This window comes from Aptenodytes forsteri, unplaced genomic scaffold (genome assembly GCF_000699145.1).
Source record: "Aptenodytes forsteri isolate BGI_AS27 unplaced genomic scaffold, ASM69914v1 Scaffold83, whole genome shotgun sequence".
NCBI classification, from domain to species: Eukaryota; Metazoa; Chordata; class Aves; order Sphenisciformes; family Spheniscidae; genus Aptenodytes; species Aptenodytes forsteri.
Genome location: NW_008795371.1, coordinates 1190448 through 1215846, shown reverse-complemented (window position 1 = coordinate 1215846; position 25399 = coordinate 1190448). Strand labels below are relative to the sequence as shown.

Below are 25399 nucleotides of genomic sequence, written 5' to 3'. Positions count from 1 at the left end.
AGTTTTTCTTTTTTCCCATGGTTCAAATATTCTGATAATTTTTTTTCAAAATATAAGTGCCTGTTTTATTTTAATGAGTGAAATGAAGTCAGCCAGGAAAGTGTTTTTTTGTCAAGAATGCATCCTCTGCCTTTTATATGGAAATCTACCCAAATACAGCCAGGCAACAGGATTTTGGAAAAACTGGTGATAATTATCCTTTGTACACATTCAGTCAAAACTTGTTAAAGTTTTGCAGCTAAACTACTGGAACAATCTGTTTACAAGAAGTGTGTTCCACATCTGAGGCTAAAAGAGGATGAGAAGTTTTCCAGCAATTACTGGTACGTGCTCCTGAGGTCTCTATTAGGGGCAGGCACTGGAAATGAAAACAAGACATCTCTCTCTTCTGCTCTTAATAACCCCTTGAGCCTGTTGCAGGCAGCATGGATGAAGCAAGGAAGCGGCCTAATACAAATGCCTGTACCTAAAATGCATGGAATACTTTGGAAAAACTTGCATGTATCTTGGGACTGCGATTCAAGAGATGAGACTGGATGGGCAAGTCAGCTGAAGAAGGTACTGAGAAGAAGAAAGTGAAACTGGACGAAAACAGAGAAGGTAGGGAACCTTAGCAGAAGCAGGAGAGACTAGAGGCAGAAGAGATGGGGAGAAGAGATGGAAAATATTAGACAAGGTACTAAGAAAGTGAGAAGTGTGACTGAGCAAGAAAATACAGTGGGACAGCTTCTGCTAGATGGAAGGATCAGAGACAGGCTGTATTTGGAGGAATGGCAGAAACACCTGCAGTAAGAAAAACCTATGAGCACCATTGGCAAAGCATTTCCACTGCCCTGTAGTACTAGTAGAGGGTAAATTCCTTCTACCGTTGGCTCAACTGCAATGGTCTGATGAGTCCTGTGAATAGTGACCTATCACATGACGGCATTCTGGTTTTGAAGGCTTTTTTGTTTTTGTTTTAAAACTATAAAGTTACATACAATAAGTCACAGGACATTAAAAGAATGTTTAACCTCAACTTAGAAGAGATTGTCCATGCAATTACTATATAATTTGGCTCTTTTTGCCTGTAAGGTCCATTCTCAACTATATGATTACATACTATTTTTTCCATATGATCTATGACTCATTCAGTCTGCAGAATGGACTTATTCTGGGGATGAATCGGGAATATTTAGTTAGAAGAGTTATTTATATAATCTGGAACTAGCTACTCTACCAGGTTTTGGGAAAAAAAATGTTACCTATGGTGCAATTTACTTAATCCAATCCTTTCTGTTTGTGAACTACGTACTTTCCGTTTTGGGGGTCTGACTGAAAACTCTGGATCTGATTTGCAGATGAGCTGCCAAATCATAATTACAGTTTTGGCCAATGCAAATTTTGCTTTGACTATTGTCAAGTAATAAATATGATACTGAACACAGAAAAAAAAAAATCCAATCCCAATTATTCGACATGGGGCATTAAATTATTGAACACTTCTTTTAAGCCTCATTCTTCCATACCTCAGCTCCCTTTCTTACAATAGAGATTAGATCTTGCTATCACACAGCAGCTTTGTGAATGTGAAATCAAACACCGCAGTAATAGTATCAAAGACTAGTCCTTAGAGAAGCCATTTTTTCCTCATCTTCTGCAAGAAGCATTTTTAAAGCTGGGAGCCAAAGGCTGAATAATAAAAAGAATAACATTGAGTAGTGTATCACTAGTAACTAAGCTGCTGATCTGTGCAGGGACCCTGGAGTAAAATAATATATTACCAGGTAATTAAATAATTTTCTTAACACACAAGAGTTACCATAGGATTGTTGACAAAACTCTAGTTCTGAAAGCGCTAAACCTTTGCAGGTTTGACTTTGTCACATTAAGAGAGTCCTTTTAATGGCACTTTGCTGCTCAAAGTAAAACTACACAACATCACAAAAAATTGTCATCAAAAAGTTACCCAAACTGAGGTCTCAAAACAGCCATCAAGATAATTAGTATGCTTGCTATCTTTAACAAATGATAATGCAAACAGAAATACAGAAAAAGAAAACAGTACATTGCTTGGCTGGGAAGTTACTGAACGTTGACGCCGAAAACTGAAGATGGTTTGCAGAAAGAGGCAGGGGATGTTTCCCTGGCTTCTTCCCCCTACAGATCACCTATTGCCTCTCTAACACCGTGGTGACATATAAAAAATACAGGATTGGCTTTTCCACAAATATAAGTCAAGCATTTGAAGATAAACAGCCTTACTAACCTATCACTAGAAAGAAACTCTGTTTTATTAATTACACTTGCATGTCTCTACGTGTGCAATACGCTGCCTGCAAAGGTGTTATTTCTGGACAAGCACACAGCACACTTGATGAAGTACTAGCAAAGATGAGACAGAACACGACAGCCTGATTTTTTTTTTTTTTTTTTTAATATCACCACTGCTTTAATTATTTCTGGGTTTTGCATTGTTCTGTATGCAGTTAGCTCTTAACGTATCATATGCAAAAGTCTTATTTAACTGTTCTGGGCACCACAGGGCACGTAGTGCCAACTTCCATTTTCACCACTTCTGGGGGAGAGGGTTTGGACTACCATCCTTCAACACAACTATTCTGTGGTTAGGCAAAAGAACATATGCTTGCTAGAGATAATATTACATTTATGTTTCCTAACTTTCTACACGAGTTTTGGCCATTTGCTGTTTTTGAGCCCTGCTTAAAAATCTAAAATTAAAAAAACCCACAAAACTAAAGACTCTAGCAACAGCATTGCTCACAGACCACTTCTCCTTCAGCACCCTTGGCTTAACTTTGGCAGCTTCTCCTGCACTTCCTTCTTACTCCACTCACCTCAGTCAGTACAAGAGAGGATTGGGATTGTACTGGTGGGTATTTTCACTGCAAGTTCCTGTATTCATGTAATTTATGTTCTTTTCCTGTTATCTAGCTTGAAAATGCACCTTAAACTTGTTCATTGTCATCAGCAGTACTGAACTAATCTCCTAAAAATACCAGGAAAAAATTACTCCTTTCAGATACCAAAGCAGATGCTGACATCTGACAGTAGGTGTTTTCTGTACCTGTAATTAACGGGAAAAGTTAACAAATGTTCATAAAAAACAACATTTTAAAAAAATTATTTGTAAATTAATTCAAGGGTTTTCCCCTGATCAAAGTTTCTAGACATCTGCAGCTTCCTCTGCTTTGAAAACCTGGATGCAATTAAACATATGAATAAAAAGAAAATTTCTTGTTCAAATTATAGGAGTGTTGAATAATTACACACCGGAATTTCAGACAAAGACTTTTGTCAATATGAATTGACAAAAAGAAACACAGACAAGCTGGAATGCCTTTAAATATCTCCCACAACACTTGCCTATATTGATAAATGACAACTACTCAAATTTACAGTACCGTTTTAAACAAATCTACAAATAAGTCAGGAATGCAACCATCTGGTTGCAACTCTGAAGTCACGATTTTCATTGATTAGTTTCCTCTTTAAAACTTGGCACAGAGGTTATGTCTGAACAATAACCAGGCAATGCATCTAAATCACCCTGCAGTCGTGTTTTATTGCGGAACAAAAAAAATCGCTTCAATTCGACAAGCATCTGAATGAAGTTTCCGAATCACTCCACAATATTTTAAGTGCTAATGCTGCTATTCAAAACTGATGAAGTGATACGATAACTGTGGATCTTTTCCCCCTTTCCTCTCCTCTGTGACATATGCGTTCCATTTACTCTAAGAATTAGAAAGGTAACTTCTCGGACAATTCCAATTCCTACATGAAACCTACCATTCATAGTTCACCAGGAAGTTAGGAAACAAATGTTTTAGCCAACTGATATGCATTTTGGTTTTGAGGTACTTAGATGAATTATTAACATTTTTATATCACGTTATTACTACACATAAATGAGGATCTGAATCTTCAGCTATTCTTAAACACAAATTCACTCAACTTCAACCAGTACGTAGACTTCTCCAACTTCACCACGCAACCCATTTAACAGGCTCACAACTTCAAAATAGACCTCACAGAGAAAAATGCAGCTCAATGCTTCCTGCAGTATTGGAGGGTACTGAAGTACTACTGTTAACCATACCTTTTGAAGTACTTCTGTACATCAAAATCAAGAAAATATATATTGGGAAGTTGACAGAGCCTCTGGAAAATTCAGCTCCCAGAGTGCTCAAGCTAAACTCCAAACATACTAATGGTGCTAAATGTATATGAATTGGCTAACTCTTATGCTAAAATATGGAAACTGTCTACCACATATAAACACCGAGAACAGACAAGAGAATTCCCTAAGATATTTAGGAGCAATGGCATGACATACAAGAAAGAAGTTGAAAACTTAGGTTGAACATCGCAAGGATTATTCAGATATTTTCACAAGAGGAGGGATTTTTACATGGAGAGAACTTTAATCATGGTACATTGTCCTGAGCTATATTCATAATGGTTTGAGATACTTCATATTTAATGTGAAGTTATGTATGGCTACTGCTTCAAAAGCAGTACTATTGTCTATGAAGTAAACATAATCACAGTCAGCATGGGCACTCGCTACAGATTTTCCAAATTTATGGTGTAAATCCCACTTCTTTCATAACATTTGAGTGGAAAACATGGGTGAAAGGGGTTGGTGCTATTTATTAAAGATCAGAACTCAAACTAGACGCATGTCACAAAATGCCTGAATCAAAAAAGGTTGTTCTGCATGACACAAGGCAGAATTAAGATGGTTTCATTGACTAATGATGGCAATGTTGGCATTTCTTGCCTTAAAAAATACAATTACTCTATGTGTAAACTGAACATTTAAGTTTCTTAGTGTGTCTTTCTGATAATGGCCTCATACATTTTGTAGATTTTTATCACTGATACATACTCTCAACCTTTATTTTCCAGTGTAATAATTCTGTTTTATTGCCTTAAGGTGTTTATTCTATCCTAGGCTCTATTATATTTTATTTGTATCTTATTAAATTGTCTTTGGAGAAAGACAAAAATCTCATCATTTCTGTATGATGCAGAGAGTCATCATAAGAATGTTACAGATCATACAGGTCACTTGTCCCTGACCTGGAGAATATAGGCTACGACTGTAGCCATGTATACTTTACCAAACTTTTACCTGCACCTATCTTTTTGGTCTGTGTTTTTATAGTTCTTGGCACAACAGGGCGTTAGAGCATGACTCTTGGACTCCCAGAAGCTAAATTAGCTTAAAATAACTTAGATTTATTGATCAAAGTAAGTAATTGAACTTTCAATTAAAAACCATAAGCCTCTAGACATCAAAATTTTCTGAATTGTGTGATTTTGGCCTATGAACATTTTACTAGATTAGTAAGTAATTAACCTAGTAATAATTAATTTGTGTAAAACAGCTAACTTTGTGTTCTGTAACTGCCACAAGTACAGAGCACACTTGTAGAATAAAACTATTTGAGAGAGCTTCTGAAGTTACCCCAACATATTTTTCCTCATGATTTAAGGCAGACAGTTTCCCATAATTATTTAAGTTCTAATAAGATCATCATAATGCAAAATATTTTCTAAGATAGCATTCTCAGTTGTTGAAGGGGATGTCATAAAGCCACAGTGCAGAGATGCAGAGGAAACAACTGTGGTCGAAGAGCTTTATCAAAGATGTTTCTACGTGACTCTTTTGTATACAAGGGACAATTGATCAAACTACGTAGGACATTTTACGAGCAGTATCTCTGTGCCAATGCCTGGTAAGTTAAGCCCGTATTAGTGACAACGCATTCTGAATTAATATTTAATAAAATTCTTCTGCAAATATCAAAACAGTCAAAGAAAGGACAGTACAACCCAAAGTAATGTAAGCTTTTAATAAGTTTCCTATACACCCACAGAATGTCAGACTACCAAACGTACATACAATCCCACAGTGTTCGCAGGGAAAATTCCTCACATAAAGTCAAGGTTAAATTTCCTCAGGAAAAGATATGTCATCATAACCCACTTTGCCACTTATGTCAAACGCCTACTCTATACAAATCTCAAAACGAGAATAAATAAACCACACAGTAGCTCTTTGGGAATAAGAAGGGGCTTTTCAGTTTTAAAAAAAAAAGTTAGCCTAAAAATACGTAGTCTTCTATTTGTCTTTACCTCAGTATCTGAGCATCCCAACTACATTAAAGAGTGCACACATCCTTGCAGCACCCCATATCACTTCTGAAAAGACCTGTCTGGGAATTACATTTTCTGTTCCATACAAAATTAAACATTTCCACTTCTACCTTTGTTAAAACTTGAAACATTGGAAATGTTTCATTTTCTATAGAGAGGAAAACTTTCAAAAACACTTGGGCAGAATGCCAGCAAGCTGGTGAAATGGCCCAAGATCCCAGGTGCCAAGGGAACCTGCCAATGCCTGCCTATGTGCTTAGGTGACAGAAAAGCACATCAGTTTTTAATGGACTCAACACATTTCTGCAGAACATTTCAATTCTATTTAATTAGGGTTCTGCATTCAAAAAAGCCTTCCAATGGCAACGTTTTAACTCACACCAGTCAAAATTAGTATCATCATCATTAATATTCTTTAGGAAATTAAATATATTAATTTATCCCGTCATGATAGAGCTGGGTATTGGCCCTGAGTGTTTTACTTCACCTCATCTCTTCAACTGTAAAACCTCTTTCCATTTCCAAAATTGTCTTTTCAGATATTTTGCATTCCCTGCTAAGGTGCCATTCCCAAGTGCTCTGCACACAGGAGCACAGATCCAAGTACTCTTATTCGGAACCAAAAGCTGGATTTTCCATAGCTGTGCTACCAGAATAATAGTAAGTATAGCTGAAGAGTCAGGATAAGAAAGTAAAAGTAATCATTGTTTTCTGATCCTATCTAGATACTTCTCCAAAACACAATTGACTTCTTGCTAAGTAGCAGTCACATAAAATATTGGGAAAGGCAACATAGTCTAACTGGAGACATGAGAGTAATCCATACAAACCAGTGGGCAAGCTAGCAACTGTGAATGAAACCAGACAAGTTCAGCAAAACTTCATCCATTAATATCTCACCAAGCTCTCAACAATTAGTGTTTCATACATTTTGGCTTGGTTTTTGCAAATTCATACACAAGTAAAGGTATAAACTTAGTCAAAAACATACCTCAATCCATAGCTAAAGACAATTTACATTTTACATCCATTTTGCATTGCTCTTCATTGTGAAACTCATATATGAATTTCTCTGCCTTTTTTTTTATAGTCCTTGCTGCACCGTAACTAAGTCACCAAAACAGTCACTATTTTATTTTGCAGGTTTTCTAACCAGAGCATTTAAGTGGTCATGGTTACTATGTGACTTCAGACTCAACTGTGTTGGTGCAATTTGGAAAGGGGGAACTGCAGAAGAGGAGAGGTAACAATCTGCCAGGGTAAGTGGGGCCTTCTGGCCTGAACTCACCACCAAGGACAACATTGAATCATAGAACGGTTTGGGTTGGAAGGGACTTTTAAAGATCATCTAGTCCAACCCCCCTGCCATGGGCAGGGACATCTTCAACTAGATCAGGTTGCTCAGAGCCCCGTCCAACTTGATCTTGAACGCTTGTGATGATGGGCTATCCACAACTTCCCTGGGCAACCTGTTCCAGTGTCTCACCACCCTCATCATAAAAATTTCTTCCTTATGTCCAATCTAAACCTACCCTCTTTTAGTTTAAAACAGTTGCCCCTTGCCCTGACACTACAGGCCTTAGTAAAAAAGTCTCTCTCCATCTTTCTCATAAGTCCCCTTTAACTACTGAAAGGTTGCGATAAGGTCTCCACATATTAAGGATAGAGACATACTGAAAATTAATGTCTTTACCAATAAGCCATAATTCACTGTATGTCTTACAAAAAATAAAATAAATCAGATAAAATTGACTTTAAAAAGGGGCACTCTGTATCACCAAATTTACACTGCAAAACAAGTAGGCTTGAACGTCCAGAACCCTGAAAGCTTCCTTGTGTACACTGCCCAAGCAACCCTCAGCCTGAAGTTAATTTACAAATATATTCTCACACACTCAGGCACTCACGAAGAGCTAGTGACTACGCAATGCTTGAGACACTTAATAACAAAAACCGCTCAGTAAACAAATGTTCCATTTGAGCTGCTTCCTTTGTTCTGGTGACAAACAACGCAAACAAGTTTGCATTCATTTTCTACTTCGCCCACACGCCCGTATAATTCTCTTTCCTTTAATGCAGGGGGAAGTAAGGAAGATTTACTCATCACTCACACATTTTGGAGGAATACAGACTACATTTGAAGAATCTTATTGTATTGCAAATAGCGTATGGTTTCAGTAAGATCTGCCAGTACTGTTTGTGTGTAAAGGACAGATGTTTACTGCCTGTTTCCTGCTGAAGGGGGTGACAGGCAGCTGTACATTCTGAGGTGGGCATGCATAAAGCCTATATGCAAGGTGCTGAAGAGGGAAAGCCACTTGTACAATAAGAAAATAGGTTTAACGACCTGCAGAAACACTTGAACAAATACAAGCACTTCCGAGGTTCTCCCTAACCAAAACCCGCAAGTTTAACTCTTATGAATCAAGCTGTCAGTCATGTAAAATGAGTTCAGCTATTAATGAAAAAACAATAAATGTACAATAATGAGGAAATGACCTAATGGACCAAGGCAGATTGACTTAATTTGTTATTAATTAACTGCCCTTAGGAGAAACTGTAGAGGGAGTGGTCAAACACCAGGCTAACCGTTAACAGAATACTTTCCTCTCAATAAATGAGGTTTTCATTTTTGGTATGCTCCAGGAAGAATTAAAAAAGAAAAAAGAAAAAGAAAGAAAAAGATACTGTTCTCTGCGTGCTGGCGAGACCACTGGTACATGTCACTGCCGATAAATTAAATTAAAGCCCACGTGCAGAAGCATTTAATCAGGAAGAACAAGCAAACAAAGTGAAACACTATCGGCCTTGTTTTGCTCTCGTCCTGGCCTTTATACTAAAACTGTTCTTAGCAACTTCTTTTTTATAATTATATTAATTACCACATTCTAGGGAGAAAAATAACCCTGAATAGCAATTACAGCTTCTCCGAGGGTAACAGAAATGTTACTAAATAAAGAATATCACTATGTAGAGTTCCATGCCTAGGAGGAGCTGCATCATCTACAATTTCTCTTTCACAATGGCAAAGATGCAGCAGCAGTACGCTCACCTATTTTTTCCTCTTCATCTATTGAAGTCTTCTGTTTAAACAACAGTTTCTAAAATTAACATGAAAACATTTTCACCCCCGTTCCCTTACTACCAAAAGAAATTTGCCGATAGCCAGACCACTCATCATACTGACCTGCATGTCTTGCCACGGTCTAATTCACAAGCTCACAGCCCTCTTCTCTCCAGCCCACTTGTCATTCTCAACAAATTTCCTCTACAAACCTTCCTTCTCCATACCTCAGCCATCTGAGGTTGCTTCTTTCTTCCATTGCATTTCTAACTTCCTCACCTCTCACCCCTTGCTCTCTGAAAAGAGATCTTTCCTGGAAACAATTTTGTTACCTTTCTTCAGTCAGGCAGAATACTGTCCAACTTTTTGCCTTGATGCAGTAAGGGACGAAATAAAGACTGGGACATTTGTGTATTGCTTGGACACCAATGAGCAAATTCGACACAGAAAACTTTCCAAATTAATGCCCATGCACTAAGTTCATTTCCCATTTCCTTCAAAAAACAGAAAATGTTTTTCAAAAGAGCAATTTGTACCAGAGACTATTCTCAGGGGCTCAAACTAGCTCTTTCATGTTTTCCATTTCAGACAAATACACTAAAACTTTCTTGACATTAGGTCTCTTCCATCAACTGCTCTAGATCAATGGACTTTATTCATAAATAAAGCAAATGTAATAACTGCTACACTAAGAGGCAAAAAGGCACTCATCTGATTTGCTTAGGTTGTGTTTTTGTTATCCTGATCATATATTCTGTTGCTACATCTCCACTATGCAGGCTTCCACTAGACGAAACAGGATTTCTAAAAGACAAAAGAATCAGATGTGCACCCACCCAGAAAAATATGGCCTGTTGTGTCAACATATTGAGACCACTCTTGAACATCCTGCTTCTAATATCCAAACACGAACGTCTTCAAGTTTGTGACATTAAGTTAGATTAGTAGCCCAAATACGACACAAATATTAGGAAGAGATACTTTAGGAAATACTAAAATGACACAGCCAGAAACTGAAAATTTTAGCAGGATGAAAATTGCTTGTGGGGAGAAACAGCAAAACCTCTCTAGCCTCCCACATACAATGGCAGACTGCCCCAGAGCACAGAGCTACACCCAGGCAAACATTTTTGAATGAAGTAGTAACAGAGTAATTTTTATTTAAAAATTAACACAGAACAGATTTCCTCTCCAATAAACTAGGAAGCCAAAATCAAAGCATGTAGAGCTTGAATGCTGGTAAAAGTAGCATTGGTCACAGAACGCACACAGCACCATGGAAAGATACTGGAGTGATCAATGCTACTGGGTACCGGCTCTAAATGCTATTTAAACCATGACTAGCACTCCCGAAAGGATAGCCTTATCTTATGGGACTGCGAAGTAGGGAGCCTTCATAACGTGGTCGACCCCAACTCCATTTTTCCATTTCTTAAATGGAAAAATATTAGACTTGTCTGTTACTCAGTTTCTCCCTCTATCAAATTAGAATTGTACGTATTGGTAGGTTTAGTAACTGCTTAAAATCCTTGAAGGTACGGTATTAAGTAACTATAATATTATGCATCTACTTTCAGTATTCCCCAAGACACTTTAAAATAAGTTCACAAAAAAATTCATTAAATTAATAAAAAACAATGTTCAACTTAACTTCCTGACTATGTGAACATTTAGCATACTAGGGAAAACCAATAGCTGTCCAACAAATTAAATATAGGAAAACCAGACTTACATTTGTGTTGCAGAGTTTATATTGCTTGTAGGTGCCAATGCACACAATTGCTGCAGCCCTTTGAGGCTGGGGCTGACCCTGGACTGCCTGGTGTGAGGCAGACCCATGATGGTTTGAGTCACTGCTGTGAAACAGGTTTTGAGATACAGGAAATGAAGATGACTGATAAACTGAGGGTCCCAGGACTTGATGTCCAGCCTGAGGCCCACTTTCTTCTTCATAAAGATTCCCATGTTGAAGTGAAGGACTAGCTGCCTGGCTGTAAGTGTTTATGAGACTTGGACTCTGATGAAATACGTGGTTCCTTGATGACTGTCGCTGCCTCCGAAGTTTCTGAGGCTGCTGACCAGTATCAGTTTGTAAAGGTAAAATGTATGGCACTTTTCCATATCCATACTTTCCTGGACCAATAGGATTTCTGTTTCTGCTTCTAAAAACAGAGAAAGAGAGAGAAAACAGTTACTGAATTCATAAGTGAAGGAGCAGTTAGATACTTCTATGACTTGTTATTTGTCAAAGTTACTCACTGCAAAGCAACAGGTAACCAGAAATTTCAATCTATTTTACAGAAAATACGTACAGGCTGTAGTCCTGCGTGGTGTACTGGGAACCTCTGAAGAAGTCTACTGGTTGAACTAAATCCTGGGCCCTCTCTGGCTGAGAGCCACATGGGAAGTCACTTAGTGTCAACTAGCAAAGGCAAATGGTTAGGTATGTATGGCATAAAGTAGCAGTTTGGGGGGAGATGTTCTTTTAATTCCCTAGGACTCTCCTTTAAAACAGAAATTCAGAGAATCAAAGCTGTATATTCCTAAAATTCATTACCACGTTTCTGAGGAGCTTGAGATACATAACAGCAGGAAATCCCTACTGTGGATTTGAGTAATGACAGAAGAAAATTTGAATTCAGTATGGCAAAGATCATTAAACATTTTGTATCCATTTAAAAGGCCTCCTGTGGTTCTGCTTCATTTGCTACTTAAGAAATAAAAATGGAAACAGAAGAAGGATAAGGAACATCAAAATATTACTGAAAGACCTCTGGAAAAGATGACAAATGCAGGAAAATATTCTTATTATGGTACGTAGTTTATTTTCTCTTCTTTGGCCAGCAGATTTACTCTTTCTTTTTTTTTTTAATCTACAAAGTGTGGATTAGCGATACATTTAATTAATAAGTCATGACCCCCCGATTTGTTGTCAGGATAAAAGCCCACCTTTCACTGTACATTACTAAAACATTACACAAGAGCTTGACAGCCCCTAGCACTAATCACAGAAGTTTCGAGTTTGCTCTCTTGCGCACAGATCTCTTCTTCCTTACTGAAGACCCTGTGTTTTGGGCTGTATTACACCTGTATCAGCACTCTGAAACAGCTGGTACTCCCTGGAAGGTAGTTCTTTCCTCTGCACACTCACAGCAACACAATGGACTCAGTCTAGAAACTCAGCTCCAAATTACAAGTGAAAAATCACAAAATGCGTAATACCACATTTGAGTCATACCATCCAAGAGGGTTAATCCTGGAATTTTATCTGCAAGCAATAGGCTCAGTTTGCATTTGCTTTTCTTGACATCCTGTACAGCTCAACATCGCATCAGGCCTTGCTTTCTAATACTGCAGTCTGAAGAATAAGTTGGCAAAAAAGATTTCTTCCAGTTCAGAGCAATGTGTGAATACAGCTGTTTTGGGTAACATTTGCAGCTCAGGAAGGGAGACACCATTAAAAGAAGGTCATTTTCTTTCTGTCCATAAAATGTATTTATATTTTTTAATATATATAAAATAGCCTTGAACTGCAGCAAAAACCGGAGGTTATAAATTGACATACTTATTTCCTAGAAACTGAAGTGTTACAGATGTCAGACAGCCACCAGATCAAAGAGACTTTTCTTTGGTTTTGTTTTTTCTTGTGTTTGTTTTCTTCCCAAGTCTTACATTCTCCCAAGACTCTTGTTACATGGGAACCTTGGAAGTCATTTACTTAACATTCTAGCTTTATGGCCACGTGGGGCTTTTAATCAATCTTCCTGGCTCAAGGATGTGTGAACAAGAGTGTTGATTTACCCTGGCAGATAAGCGACCAGCACTCTTGAGCTGTTTATACCCGTTAATCTGCTCTGTGACCGTGATGATCATTGTTGAGGTAGGGCTTTGGTAGTTACAGTAGATAAAAGTAGTATAATGGTTTTTGGCATTAAGGGAGGAAAAAAAAAGCTTCCTGTAAGTGGACAGGAAAGAAAAGAAAGAGAAATTATGAATGGGAATTATTTCAGAAGTTGAGACTAAAACCAACTTGATTTAAATGAACACCGTTTTGTGCTGTTTTGGTGGGTTTTTTTTTTTAATGGACAAATAATTTGATTCCCCCTATATTGCTGCTATTTTTAATTTTTAACGTAACTTCATTTCTGAGCAAGAGCAAAAGAAACAAGCAAAAAATCTTTCTTGAGATTTCTAGTCGTATTCTGCATGCTGAAAACACTTTGGTATCATAGTTGTCATGAAGCATCTTAGATTCTGGAGGAAATTGGTTCATCTTGGAAAACAGATACAACTCCTTATTTTTACTTGCTCCAGTCTCTAATGATTCTTACAGTCAGCAGTTTTCTTCTCAACCTGACCATACCAAATTTGAAATGTCTGAGATATGAACGTTGGCAACAACTCCTGGCATTGAGAAAGTTACTGCTTCATTGCAGGGAGCACAGACTGCGTGGAGTGGTGTTCGCAGGGGTGGACAGAGGGTGGCAGGTCTACTGAAATTAGCCTTTCAAATTTATCATCTACAGTCAGGTTGCTTGCATTTTGCATCAACAGGAGGAGAAAGCTGCTAGTAACTGAGCAATAAGCCATGTGCAGACCAGTGAAATGGTAGGAATATGCCTCTGTCCCAGCCTTCTGAATGCCAAATCCTTTGCAGCAACAAGCACTAGACCTTTCCAGAGAGGAACACCTAGATGCATCACCCGACCCACCTGGAAGAACTGCTGCCTGGCAAAGCAGGAGAGGTCACACAAAAGGTCAAAAATGAGACTGATGCTTGACTGTTAATCTCCAATTCAGGGTCATGATTTGGATCACTATCATGATTCATGATCGGAACTGGAAAGAACTGAAGGATACGCAAGAAATGGTGACATAAACTAGGACTCTTCAGCCTGGAAAAAATTATGAAAATGGGCATACAGTAGTCTTAAACATAGAATGACTAGTATCTGAAAGAAGGACTCATGGTTGAAGGCAGCAAGTGTCCAAAAGCTGCTGGAATCTCATCAAATTATTTGCAAAAATTAGAAAAACTTGGTTTTGAGGGAATCCAGACGTTTTTCTTGTAAAACGGTTGATCGCTGCAACAAACGTAAAACAACAGCACTTAAGAAGTGAAAGCAATAACAACATTCTTGCTGTTAGTTCCTGCCTCATCTTGGCTTCTTTTTCTACGCTGTAACTTGGAACTGTTGCCGGAGTCCCCACTGATGAAGAGATGAGGCACCATTTCTGGTAGCCTAAGTTTCCAGCACCCTAATGATGACATGCCCGTGGTTGCATCAAGGCTCATGAGGGGCGAGTCCTCTCCTTTGCCTCTTCCCCCGTAACAGTTAGGGCCAGAATAACCCAAGACATTGCTGTGTACCACTGAATACAAGTTTCAACTTGCTAAGGTTGTGCAGTAATTATGAGCTGGAATTTTCATGGGAACACATTTCCTCTGAAATGGAAGGTTAACTTTTTGTAGCTGGGAACATCACATTTCTTTCAACATACGAGCTTCTGGAAACAAAGTGTAACACACAACTCTAATTATTAACATCTTTATCAGTGCTCGTGCATTCATTTAAACTGATATTGCCTGGACTGAAACTATTCCGAACACTGTCTGTTTTGCCTTAAAGCATCTTTCATTCACACTTGGCAACACCCTTATAAATTAGGAATGCAGTTTGCTGCAATGTAATAAAGAAGCTTGTAAAAATAGCTTGGTGGTAATTAACTTTTATAATTCTTGGGGAGTGTCAGGCAGAATTTATGATGTCATGCAGCAATGAGGGAGGGAGTGTTATGTAGGTCCATACACAATGAGAAAACAACGGGGGAAGGGGAATCAGGGAAAGGGGGAGGAAAATCAGACAAAATCTACCATTAACTTAATAATCAGAATTCAACTATAACCTTGCTGACACTGTTTGCTTTATGCTAAATCAACCCAGCTTTGATCTGCTGGTAGGAGATGGAAGTAGGTCAAACCCTGATGGCTTGTTGGGAGTTTTCAGTTGCCAGCAGGACTTTTCCTTACCTGTCATTCATTATGACTACCTATATTCATTATAAGCCACATAACTCGCTCCTCCCCACAGCATGGCTTCAAAGCTCCTCCTTATTGGTCTTTTTTTTTTTTTTTTTTTTTTGTAATGCACACTATCATGACCCAGGTCAGAGTTGGGATGCACTCTCATTTAATGCAACAGGTAAAGGAGGAAAAAGAATTAGGAAGTAACAGGACACCCCTAAGCCTTGTGCCTACTTAGCCCAGACCTAAGCTAGAGTGAGATTTTGCAGCATTAGACTTTACATATCCAGGCATGCTAAAACCCAACAGTCATCCTTCTTAACGTAGCAATGGTTAAGAAGAGCATTTGAATAGGATGTTGAGTATGTGTTGCTACAGGAGTGAAGTTGAGCGTATGAACCACAGTCAACAGCTCTCAAACAAACTCTTAAAATCCAATTTGAGCAAGATCTGAGTTTTAGACTCCAAGTTTTAGACAACTTTGACAAAGTTTTTCCAGCAAGGTGTTAGATACTGTCTTACAAGTCCATGGTTCCCCAGCATTAATAGAAATAATTACAAGAGTCTGGCAGCAGAATGGAGCCCCATATTCCTTCCACCAGCATAATCCCTAAAATACCTGTATTTGAAAAGCATTCTAATATATTTCCAAAACCTGCAACATGCTGCACTGCACTGACATAGCAAGGATATAACTGCATCAATACAAACTCTTCACATAGCCTCTATGAAAACAGCAATAATGAATAATGCTTAGGTTCCTTCTGATAAGCACAGTCCCTGCAGAGCAGATAATTGTTTATAGATGGATTTACTTAGGTATTAAAACCGTAAGTTGAAGCACCGATCATAAGAATGATTGCAGGGTTGAACTCCAATAGGTATGAGAAGTCAACCACTGGCACTAAGATACGAGCATTATCACACTCAGAACTGAAGTGGTTAAAACAACACTTCACTATTTTTAGTTAGCTCATTTAACTACACAATAAATAGTTAAAAATCAAAAGAAACCCAACTCCCAGAGAGGAGAAAACACCAACTGTTTGAAAAACAGGTGACAGGAAAAAGAAGCCTGGGACTTTATTCTGCAGGATCACTAAGTGTTTCTCACTTGTGTAAATCCAGTGCTCTTTTTGCTTAGGCCCTTCAGGAAGTTACCGATTACCTTCTGCATCAATCTTTTCAAAAGCACTCCCCTCTTCAGCTGAACCAAATATGACTATTAGCAGAACAGCCATGCTAATTTTCCATTGCCTATAAATTAATGTTCATAGTCAGAAATTTAATAGGTTTGTCAGGTGTACTTCCTTTTCAGTGTCCATAGGTCCAGGTGTGCAGAGACAACTTAAGACTGGGGAGAGCTACGTTCATATCCTACACCTGTTTCATTTAGAGAAAAGTTCCTCCTCGTAGATCAGCCAGATCAGCTCAGGTAGGGAAACAACATGCTCCCAGGTTTTTCATATGCTAGGCCAGTTAATTTTACACGAGGGCTTTTGGCTGCATATCTTTATGTCAGCCAGATTTCTGCCACTGCTGATCCACTCACGTTAATAAAATCATTTAATGTAGGCCAAGCCTTTTATTTAACTGCTTCTTATAAAAAGATATCAATCAACGATTGTCTACAATACTCTGCATGGAGAAAGGTCCTAAATACCCTTTCAAGAATTAGAAGCAACAGAAAGGAAGAATTATCACAAAGGCAAGAATAAGCAAATCTCACCAGCTCCATCATCTGTTAGGCTCTCTGGCTAAACTGGCTAGTATACCAAATAAACATTTAATAAGAAAAGTTGCTCAGTTATTTACTGGATTGAAGAAGAGAAAGAGGGAATAAGAAGAGGAAAAGAAGTATTCAGCAATATTTGCAGTCAGTTAGGATGAAGACTCACATACTACAGACAAGCAAAGGGGGAAAAAATGCCACCAAGAACAGAGTTATCATCTAAAGGCAAATTACTGCTTAACAGAAAAATATATGTTGAAGAGCAAGTAGCTGCATTAAGTGTTTCATGTCAGACCATAGCCAATAGACATCTCTGATCTATTGTGTTCATCTCAAGTAGAGGCATAACAGCTGTTTAATGCAGATCTGGCAATCTTCTCTCTTTGGGCATAATTCTCATAAACACACACACCTCCCTGATTGTTCAGACAAATCTGTTTAGCACTTTGATAATAAAAATGATGGGCCCCTTTAAACTTAAGCCAACCTAAACATATTCTTGAATTCAAAAATACATTTGCCCAGACAAGTAAAAAAATCAGGTTTTGTGCTATTACTGTATGGATTGTAGCAAACATTTTAAAATAATTATTATTAGCTAGTGTTCTTATTGGTCTAATTATTAACAATTTCTCTCATGCTGAGGATAAGTCAGCTGAGAAGAGTGAGAACTGGCCCCTCGCAGCCAGTGACAAAAAGGAATTTTGTTGTAGTAGCTTTTTCTAATTTTAGCCATAAGCATACGTCTGCCTTGGTCGGCAAATAAATGCATTATCACTGCCTCACAGAGTTTATGCTAAGAACAACGCTTTGAACCTCAAGTGTTCTCGAGGTTCACTAAGAATGAAGTACTTTCAGAGCTGGTGGGCTGGTTATTTATATTGAATAGAAACCCTCTTTGAACCAAGGATATGCAGCATCTTTAAGTAAGATTACAGATTTCCCGGGCTCCACCTGTTCTCTTAAGTGCTCTTTACAAAGCCTCTCTCCAACATACCTTTTTCATTTTTTCCCATTTTCATCACTTCCTTTCTCCTTACATTTCTCCCACCGTTCTCTAAACAGAGGTTCCCTGGCTCACTTCCAGCTGAAGCATAACTCATTTTCTTTCTCTTCTGATGTCAGACAGAATGAATAATGTATTTTACATGAGCTTTGCAGCATTTCATTCAACTTATCTCCTAGTATCAAAATACTTCTTCTCTTGTAAATGAAAAACTGCAAGGTTGAACATTAGCAAAAACTCTCATTTATGACACCACGGAAGACTTGTCCTACTGTTGGAATGTTCTCTGAGGATTAACCCAAAGAAACTGCCAATTTCCCTCATTTTCAATTCACAACCTTTCACTCTGTTTCTCAAGGAGTAAGAGAAACCTTCTCTGGGAAGGTAACAGCCCTCAGCCACCAGTCTCACCAGGGATGAGGAGGAAAAACTGCACAAGAATTGCAGGCTTTGGGATTTTTTTTTCAAAATTTTCTCTTGTCTATTGGCAGAAATTACTCTGCAAGCAGAGGAAGACGGTTTTCTTCCATGTATGCCCAGCCACAACAACCACTGTAATGAAAGACAACAGAATTTCATCACAGAGCATTTGGATACATGTGAAACCAACGCTTAGCACTTTCTTTTAATTTTGTTGAGAGTTTGGTTGAGTTTGAAGCTTTTTTCAAAATCTTCAGAGGCTTGCTTTACCAGCAATCCTGTCCTGGAATTAATAGATAAGTCCTCTAATACGCTAAGGAAACTCATCTCATCAGTGAGTCTGGTCTAACTGCACATGTAGCCTGATGCTGCTCTGGGTGCCCAGGACCCAAGCATTCTTCAGGTTCTTGCCTATTCTTCTCACTTGGGAATTAAGCAGTTGTCTATAATGTAATCTCTGAAGTGTTGCTGACTGTATTTTTGTACTATCAACACAGCAATCGATCCACAGCCAGCACTTACTCAAGCTGAACTTAACAGTGATCTATCATCAGAAACAGAGGTTCTATGTGCAAGATGGAAGTGGGAGAAAAGACAGAAGAAAGAGTACAAATATGATTTATAACTTATTTCCCACACAATATTCCACATTATGTACCACTGCAAAATGTCTTTTAAATTCTACTGATTTGTGTTTTTGCATTGCAGTTATTAATTTCTATTAAAAAAATGCTCCAAAAGTGCATTTCTTTGATTCCCACTAGAAACTTATTTCTAAAGGAGCTCAGTCCCCTTAGATCCTTATCAAAGCTCTTTAGCTTAAATTTAAGTCCCATCATGGTTTTAACAGGACTATACACATGCTTAAGTTAGTAGGCCAAATCCTCTTTAACTAAATCAATTACATATATTCTAACTTAATTAAACCTGTTTCTGTGGATAAGTATACCAAGATTTAACCTAATATTTTAGATCATAGCAAAATATCTATTTAGCAGCATTACACTACTGTAAGTGACAGCTTTTAAAGGACACTACCCGTTTACATACAGTTCAAGTATTTAATATAGAGTTGCCTTGATTTTGTTTCTGAAGAACTGAAAGTGACTTATTAGCTTTCCTGTCAGCAATGAAGTTATTCAAGTATCACTCATTGGAGTTTATTTAAATGTAATTAAGAAAAATAAAGGGAGACCAAGAACTCTTTGCAGTCACAAAACTTCAACTTCAAATGGAAAAAACAGGTCCTAATTACTTAAGTTTCTGTTAACAGGATAGGTACGGGTATATATTTTTTAATGTACTTTATTATTTTTATTACTCCTAAAATAGAATCCTTAAAATAATTTCAGATACATATTTTTAATCCCTGGCACTTCCTCCGTAATTCAAAACTGTAACTGGCCTACAGCTGTCCTATTCAATCATTTACTTTCCAGCATTCCTACTGCTTTTAATTTTCTTTCATGTTTTATATATTCTTAGGCACACAGTTAACAAGGTTTACTTTAAAAAGACTGTCCACCATGCATTTTTGGCCCCCTTTTCTTAAGTTTAAGTCACAAGATAAACTGTCTTATCCTGGTCATAACTGCTATCAAGTTTATACCTCACAGTATTTTAGCAGATTCTTTCACATGAATAAATTTTTAACAAAAAGGAATGATTTACTGGTTCTGGGAATATATTTCCATCTACTCAAAAGGGAGAGCTCTCAACAGTCAGGTTGATTCATGTCAAAAGCCACTATGTAACGCCTCTCAGTACTGTACCATAGCCCTGTGCAGCTTTGCATTCCACGTACTCACTTTTCACCAGCTCTAAATCAATCTGGAGAAAATCACTTAAACATGAATGAAAGAAGGGAGCCCTTTGACTCTGTTTTATGTTATGAAAATGCATGCCTATCTGCTCACTGACCTAGAAAATAGCCTTAAAGCGGTGAGCAGTTATCTTTGTCAAGTATTTGGTCACGAGAGTTAAACCACCCCGTCTGAGAATATATCACACATTAGAAAGCGGAGCCATCATCACAAACTTCTTTTGCCACATTACAGCACATTATTCACACTTCATCAGCACATTTCACTGCAATTAAATCGGTGCATGCATTCACTTCATTTTACTGATTTTCATTATCAAGGTAACCAAAATAATGGAACGAACGAGTTTGGTTTACATTTCTTGTAACTTAGGTGACCACACCATGGTTTGTGGATATTCACTACGTCCTATGTATCATATATGCACATGAGTATTAAACCCGTTGTGAGCATATTTGACCTAAAAATTTCAACTGCTAGAAGACACAGAGTAACCAACTCTGTTGCATCTTCTGCAGGAAAATGGATTATACCACAAAGGTGATTCTTCTCTCATTTCTGTATTATATTAGGGGCAAAAAATATTTACATTTTTCTGACAGAGTACATTAAAGAATAAGGTCACTAAGTAAATTGCCCCCTGGGAACAGGTTTAATTAATTGGATTAATGTAAGAGTGATACATGTGGACTATCCTAAATGAAATTTTCCATCCTCAGAGACCACCACTAATACCCCAGTCTAGATAGCTGCAATACACCCGGCACAGTAACTTACTATATTGGCTTTTGCTGATCTCCAGGCAAGTGCTGTATAACCTCATTTATGTCACTTTCAACACTGAGATAGGATGCCAGAATTAGAAAAAGAGGACTGTAGTATTTGAGTTCAATGAGTTGCATAACGTCTCTGATCCCAGGAAATTTAGTTACAAGTCTACAAGTTTTTCCCCTAGCTTCATCTTTAAGGTTTGATTGAATAATGTAACCATGCAGTTGGCAGGTAAAATGGCAGAAATTCAACGCAAATAACACACAACTCTGCTGAGATGCATTACAGCTGTGATGGGAGCTTTGTTGTGTTTCTACCCCTTACTGACCAGGCAAGAATTCATTGGTTAAATGGACTGTCTCACATCTGAATGAATGCTAGCAGCATTCTCACTTCCCCTCCCCTCCTTCAGTCAACCCACTTCAGGAAGGGTTGAAATGTTCAGCAGTAAGATTAAGAAAGCTTCTCGTGTGGCTTGCAATTATAGTATCATGTTAGGTTTTTATTTTTGGTAATACCGTTCAAAGCGTGCTCACAGTAGCATAATAAAAACTGATACTAATCAGGTAATAATAAGTGAGACTTAGAGCACATCAGGGGGATTAATAACCAGATGGTTATTGAGAGAGGTGGGACAGCACAAAGTCAGTCTGAGGCAACAACCACCCCAGCTAGCTATTCATTTTGCCAGGAAATACCTCACGTGATCTTTATTGCTATTAGAACCTGTTTGGAATTTTATTCAGAAGGAAAATAAACATCTTTCTCATATGGCTTAAAATCCCCCAAGTGCTACCAAAATGAATTCTTTGATTACCACTGCTGCTCTTGGAATTTTCTGGAAAATTTATCCTCAGAAAAGGATCAAATCCTTCTCCCTCTGTCTTCCTCCTGCACACACACCAACCCCCAATAAGTTTTCATAACCATATTGGGCTTGGGGTAAAATGCATCACATTTTCATTCTATTAGAGAAATAATGAAAGGAGGGATGGCTAAGTACTTGAGCTGCGTTTCATTCCAAATATTAAGAAAAGCAAACACCCATGCCAATAAATATAAAGCCTCGGAACTTGAGAAAATAATACCTTCTTGAACCTGAAGGTCCAGTAATCACAGATTCGTCCACCTCTACAAACTGGAACTGACTAGAACAGGTCACAAAAATTGCATCAGAACATGCAGCTAATGATGCCTAAATTGGTTAAGGAATTAACAGCTGAAGTGTCCCTTTAAATGTTAATTGCAGACCTGCCAACTGAGTGACCTACATTTGCCTGGTCAAAGCATCTGTGAGAGGGGGCAAAAGAAATACTTTCAGAAAGGAAATTCTGTTTTGACATTAAACGATACACTCTTCCTTTCCATTGCTCACAGGCCTAGAAATGCAAACTGACCCTATACAGGGTACAAAGCAGCACAGCAGACTTTCACGTCAGCTGCTGGCAGCAGAATAAAGACCACAGAGCTATAGCCGTGTGAGAAGTTGATGATTTTTGGATTATTTCCTCAGTGCAAATCTTTCCTCTCATTCCTCTTCCAAATACAAAAAGAGCTTTAGGGAAGCTCTTTCCTTATTAACATATTTCTTTAAACTTGCACTATTTATGCAAGCCTGCTTTACTTATTTCATTATTCTGGTGATAAATGTAATTTTTTCTTTCTGCTCCTAAGAACCACGTACAAAGTACACGTTGTGCTTACAGAAGTGGACACAGAAGTTTTGCCGCTCCATCGTGAAAGTCCACTTGTAGAGAAAGTGAAGGTGGCAGTTGTAAGCATCCTAACACTCAGCATGTCTATGTAAAATTGCGGTTTTGTCTTCTCTATCACCAAAATAGAGAACTGGAAATGCAACATTTAAGAAGTACTAAAACCTAGTCCATGAATGATATTTCCTTTCGAGATGTGTTTTCTCTCTTAAAGCATGTTATCCCTTTGCATGCCCTTATTACTTTTCCATATGTGCCTCTCTATAAAGATGTCTAAATGCTTTGATATTTTTTCACTATCTCCTCATTCCTGTTTGTTCTTATTGTACGGTATGCTCGACACATTTTTTCTAGGTGAAATAAAAACCAAGGCTGTGCTAATGGCAACTCAACTCTTCAAAGCTGAGAAGAGCTCCCCTTCCTTTGCCAGCAGACAATCCAGAAAACCATCAGCTTTCTTTTTGTGTTTCCATCCTCATTCCAGTGACTGACTATAATTTCCTAACACATTTCAATTATGCAAGAACTCTGCTTACAGCACTATGATAAAAAGGGGAGCACTTAAACTTTTTAAATTAGGCTTCTAATTGTAGGTACCTCAAATCTCTCTCCTCCTGAGCTTCCTGTGCAGCCCTGGTTCCTAAAGCCTACCTGAATCTCATGTGAACCAACTTTCAAAAGCTGAAAATGTGAATATCCTCTTCACAGACAAGGTATGTCACAATTTATGATATATAAATTATTTTGAATTTTGCTAAAGAAACTGAACAGTTCTTTGTCAGCTGCCTGGAAGCAGGCAGAGAACTTTTCCACTTGTTGCTAAATGATACAAACATATTTGGCTGCTTTGAAGGCCTGCTATTGCTGTCAAAATGTATTTGCCTTGGAAGCCATCCAATTTCATCTTACCATGCTATCAAACGTGAGCTTATCTCAGTCACAAATGTCCATTCCTCTTTTATTGTTTTATGGAAGTCTGCTAAAATTACAGCTTTTATATAAAAGTCCAGAACAGTAAATAGGAATACCCCAAAAAGTTTCCATTGACTGTACATATTGTGAAAACAAGGATGTTGGGGTTTTTTTAATAGTCTGACACCAATTTCCAATATCACCCATTTAGTGAACATTGAACACTGTTCTACAGTATAAAAATCATGTCTAGAGTAAATTACATTTTGAAATCCATTTTCCATATATCTGATAGGACCAGTAATCTCCGTTGTAAAGAAGGTTTGTACTCTGCATTTTGTAAATTAAGGAAAACGATTAGGTTTGTCATTCTAACAATTTCATTTTCAAATAACATTTTTTGTTCTCATTCTGTTTTTACAGTCACCACCAAAGAATCTGAAAGTTATGCAATACAACAGGCTTTAAAGCCACCAGGGACCCTCCTAACACAAGATGGAAATAACTTATTACGCAAATAAGATTAAAACACTGACCTTGAATCCACAGTCTTTTGCCAAGGGGCAGTGTGTGTGTGTGGGTGGAAAATCAACTGTGGTACAGAAGCTTGAACTGTGCTTAGGAGAGCACAAGAATTTTCAAAAGCAAAGGCCTCCATCATACAGGAAAGTGGAGGCACAACGGACATTATGATCATTTTAATATTTCATATGGCAAGGCGTTTATTAGGAAATAACATAGCTTCACTTCTGCACACAGTCAATATTATTTTCTGCTCATTGTCCTCTCATGTTCCAGCCATAACTGCAGTGATTGTTTCAAACTGTTCCAGTCTTTCCTGGCCTGCAGAGGCCACCACAGCAGCAAGGAATAGCCTGCAGGGATGGAAGCCCAGCTGTGCCAGCAGCCTGGCAGCAGGTCTGCTGCAGAGGCCAGGCCAGCTGGGATTCCCTTGGAGACTGAGGGTGCCAAGGAGCTGGAGCAAACAGGCGTTGAATGACTTTGTGCTGACAAAGTCAGCACAAGGCCAGGCTTCCAATATCGGTAATAACCCAGCTATGTACTACAACCTGTATCTGTTGCACTGCACAGCTGAGAACAGAAGTGCATTATAGTAAATGATTAAGTAGGAAAACAGAAAAAAGAGAATATGACTTTTGTCTTAATGCAGTCATGTTAACACTGCTACCAAAAGCCTGCCTCTGGCATTCTCTGAATTTTTATAAGATCATCAGTGCCATGTTGAAGTTATACTCAGTAGGTCTAGGCTAGATATCTGTTGCACTGCACAGCTGAGAACAGAAGTGCATTATAGTAAATGATTAAGTAGGAAAACAGAAAAAAGAGAATATGACTTTTGTCTTAATGCAGTCATGTTAACACTGCTACCAAAAGCCTGCCTCTGGCATTCTCTGAATTTTTATAAGATCATCAGTGCCATATTGAAGTTATACTCAGTAGGTCTAGGCTACCCATTGGCATGGGTTTGAAAGAAAGACAAAGCAGTAGTTAAAGGAAATGGCCAACACCTAGGAAGATCAACATCTGAACAGCTGGTCCCACTTTTTGAAATTTATGCTTCACCGAGACAAACAGGAGGCTAACAGGTTAATTTCTATTTTCAAATGTTCTTTTAGATGCAGAGAGTTTCTTGCAGGGGCTAAGGATGTCTTTATCACCAGCAACACAGGTTCCTACTGTCTTATTCCAGTCAGGCTGGAATATTGCCTCAAGGTAACATTCTTTTTTTTGTTTGGGTCAGCAAG

The 25399-nt window shown here is 38.1% G+C and overlaps 1 protein-coding gene across 1 annotated transcript in view; it reads right to left on the bottom strand.

Moving 5' to 3' along the window:
- Positions 1 to 25399, bottom strand: part of THSD4 (thrombospondin type 1 domain containing 4) — a 312812-nt gene that overhangs the window by 264518 nt on the left and 22895 nt on the right. Inside the window, exon 4 of the mRNA XM_009280340.2 lies at positions 10965 to 11394. Coding sequence (XP_009278615.1) covers positions 10965 to 11394 — 430 coding nt within the window. The remainder of the gene's footprint in view (positions 1 to 10964; positions 11395 to 25399) is intronic.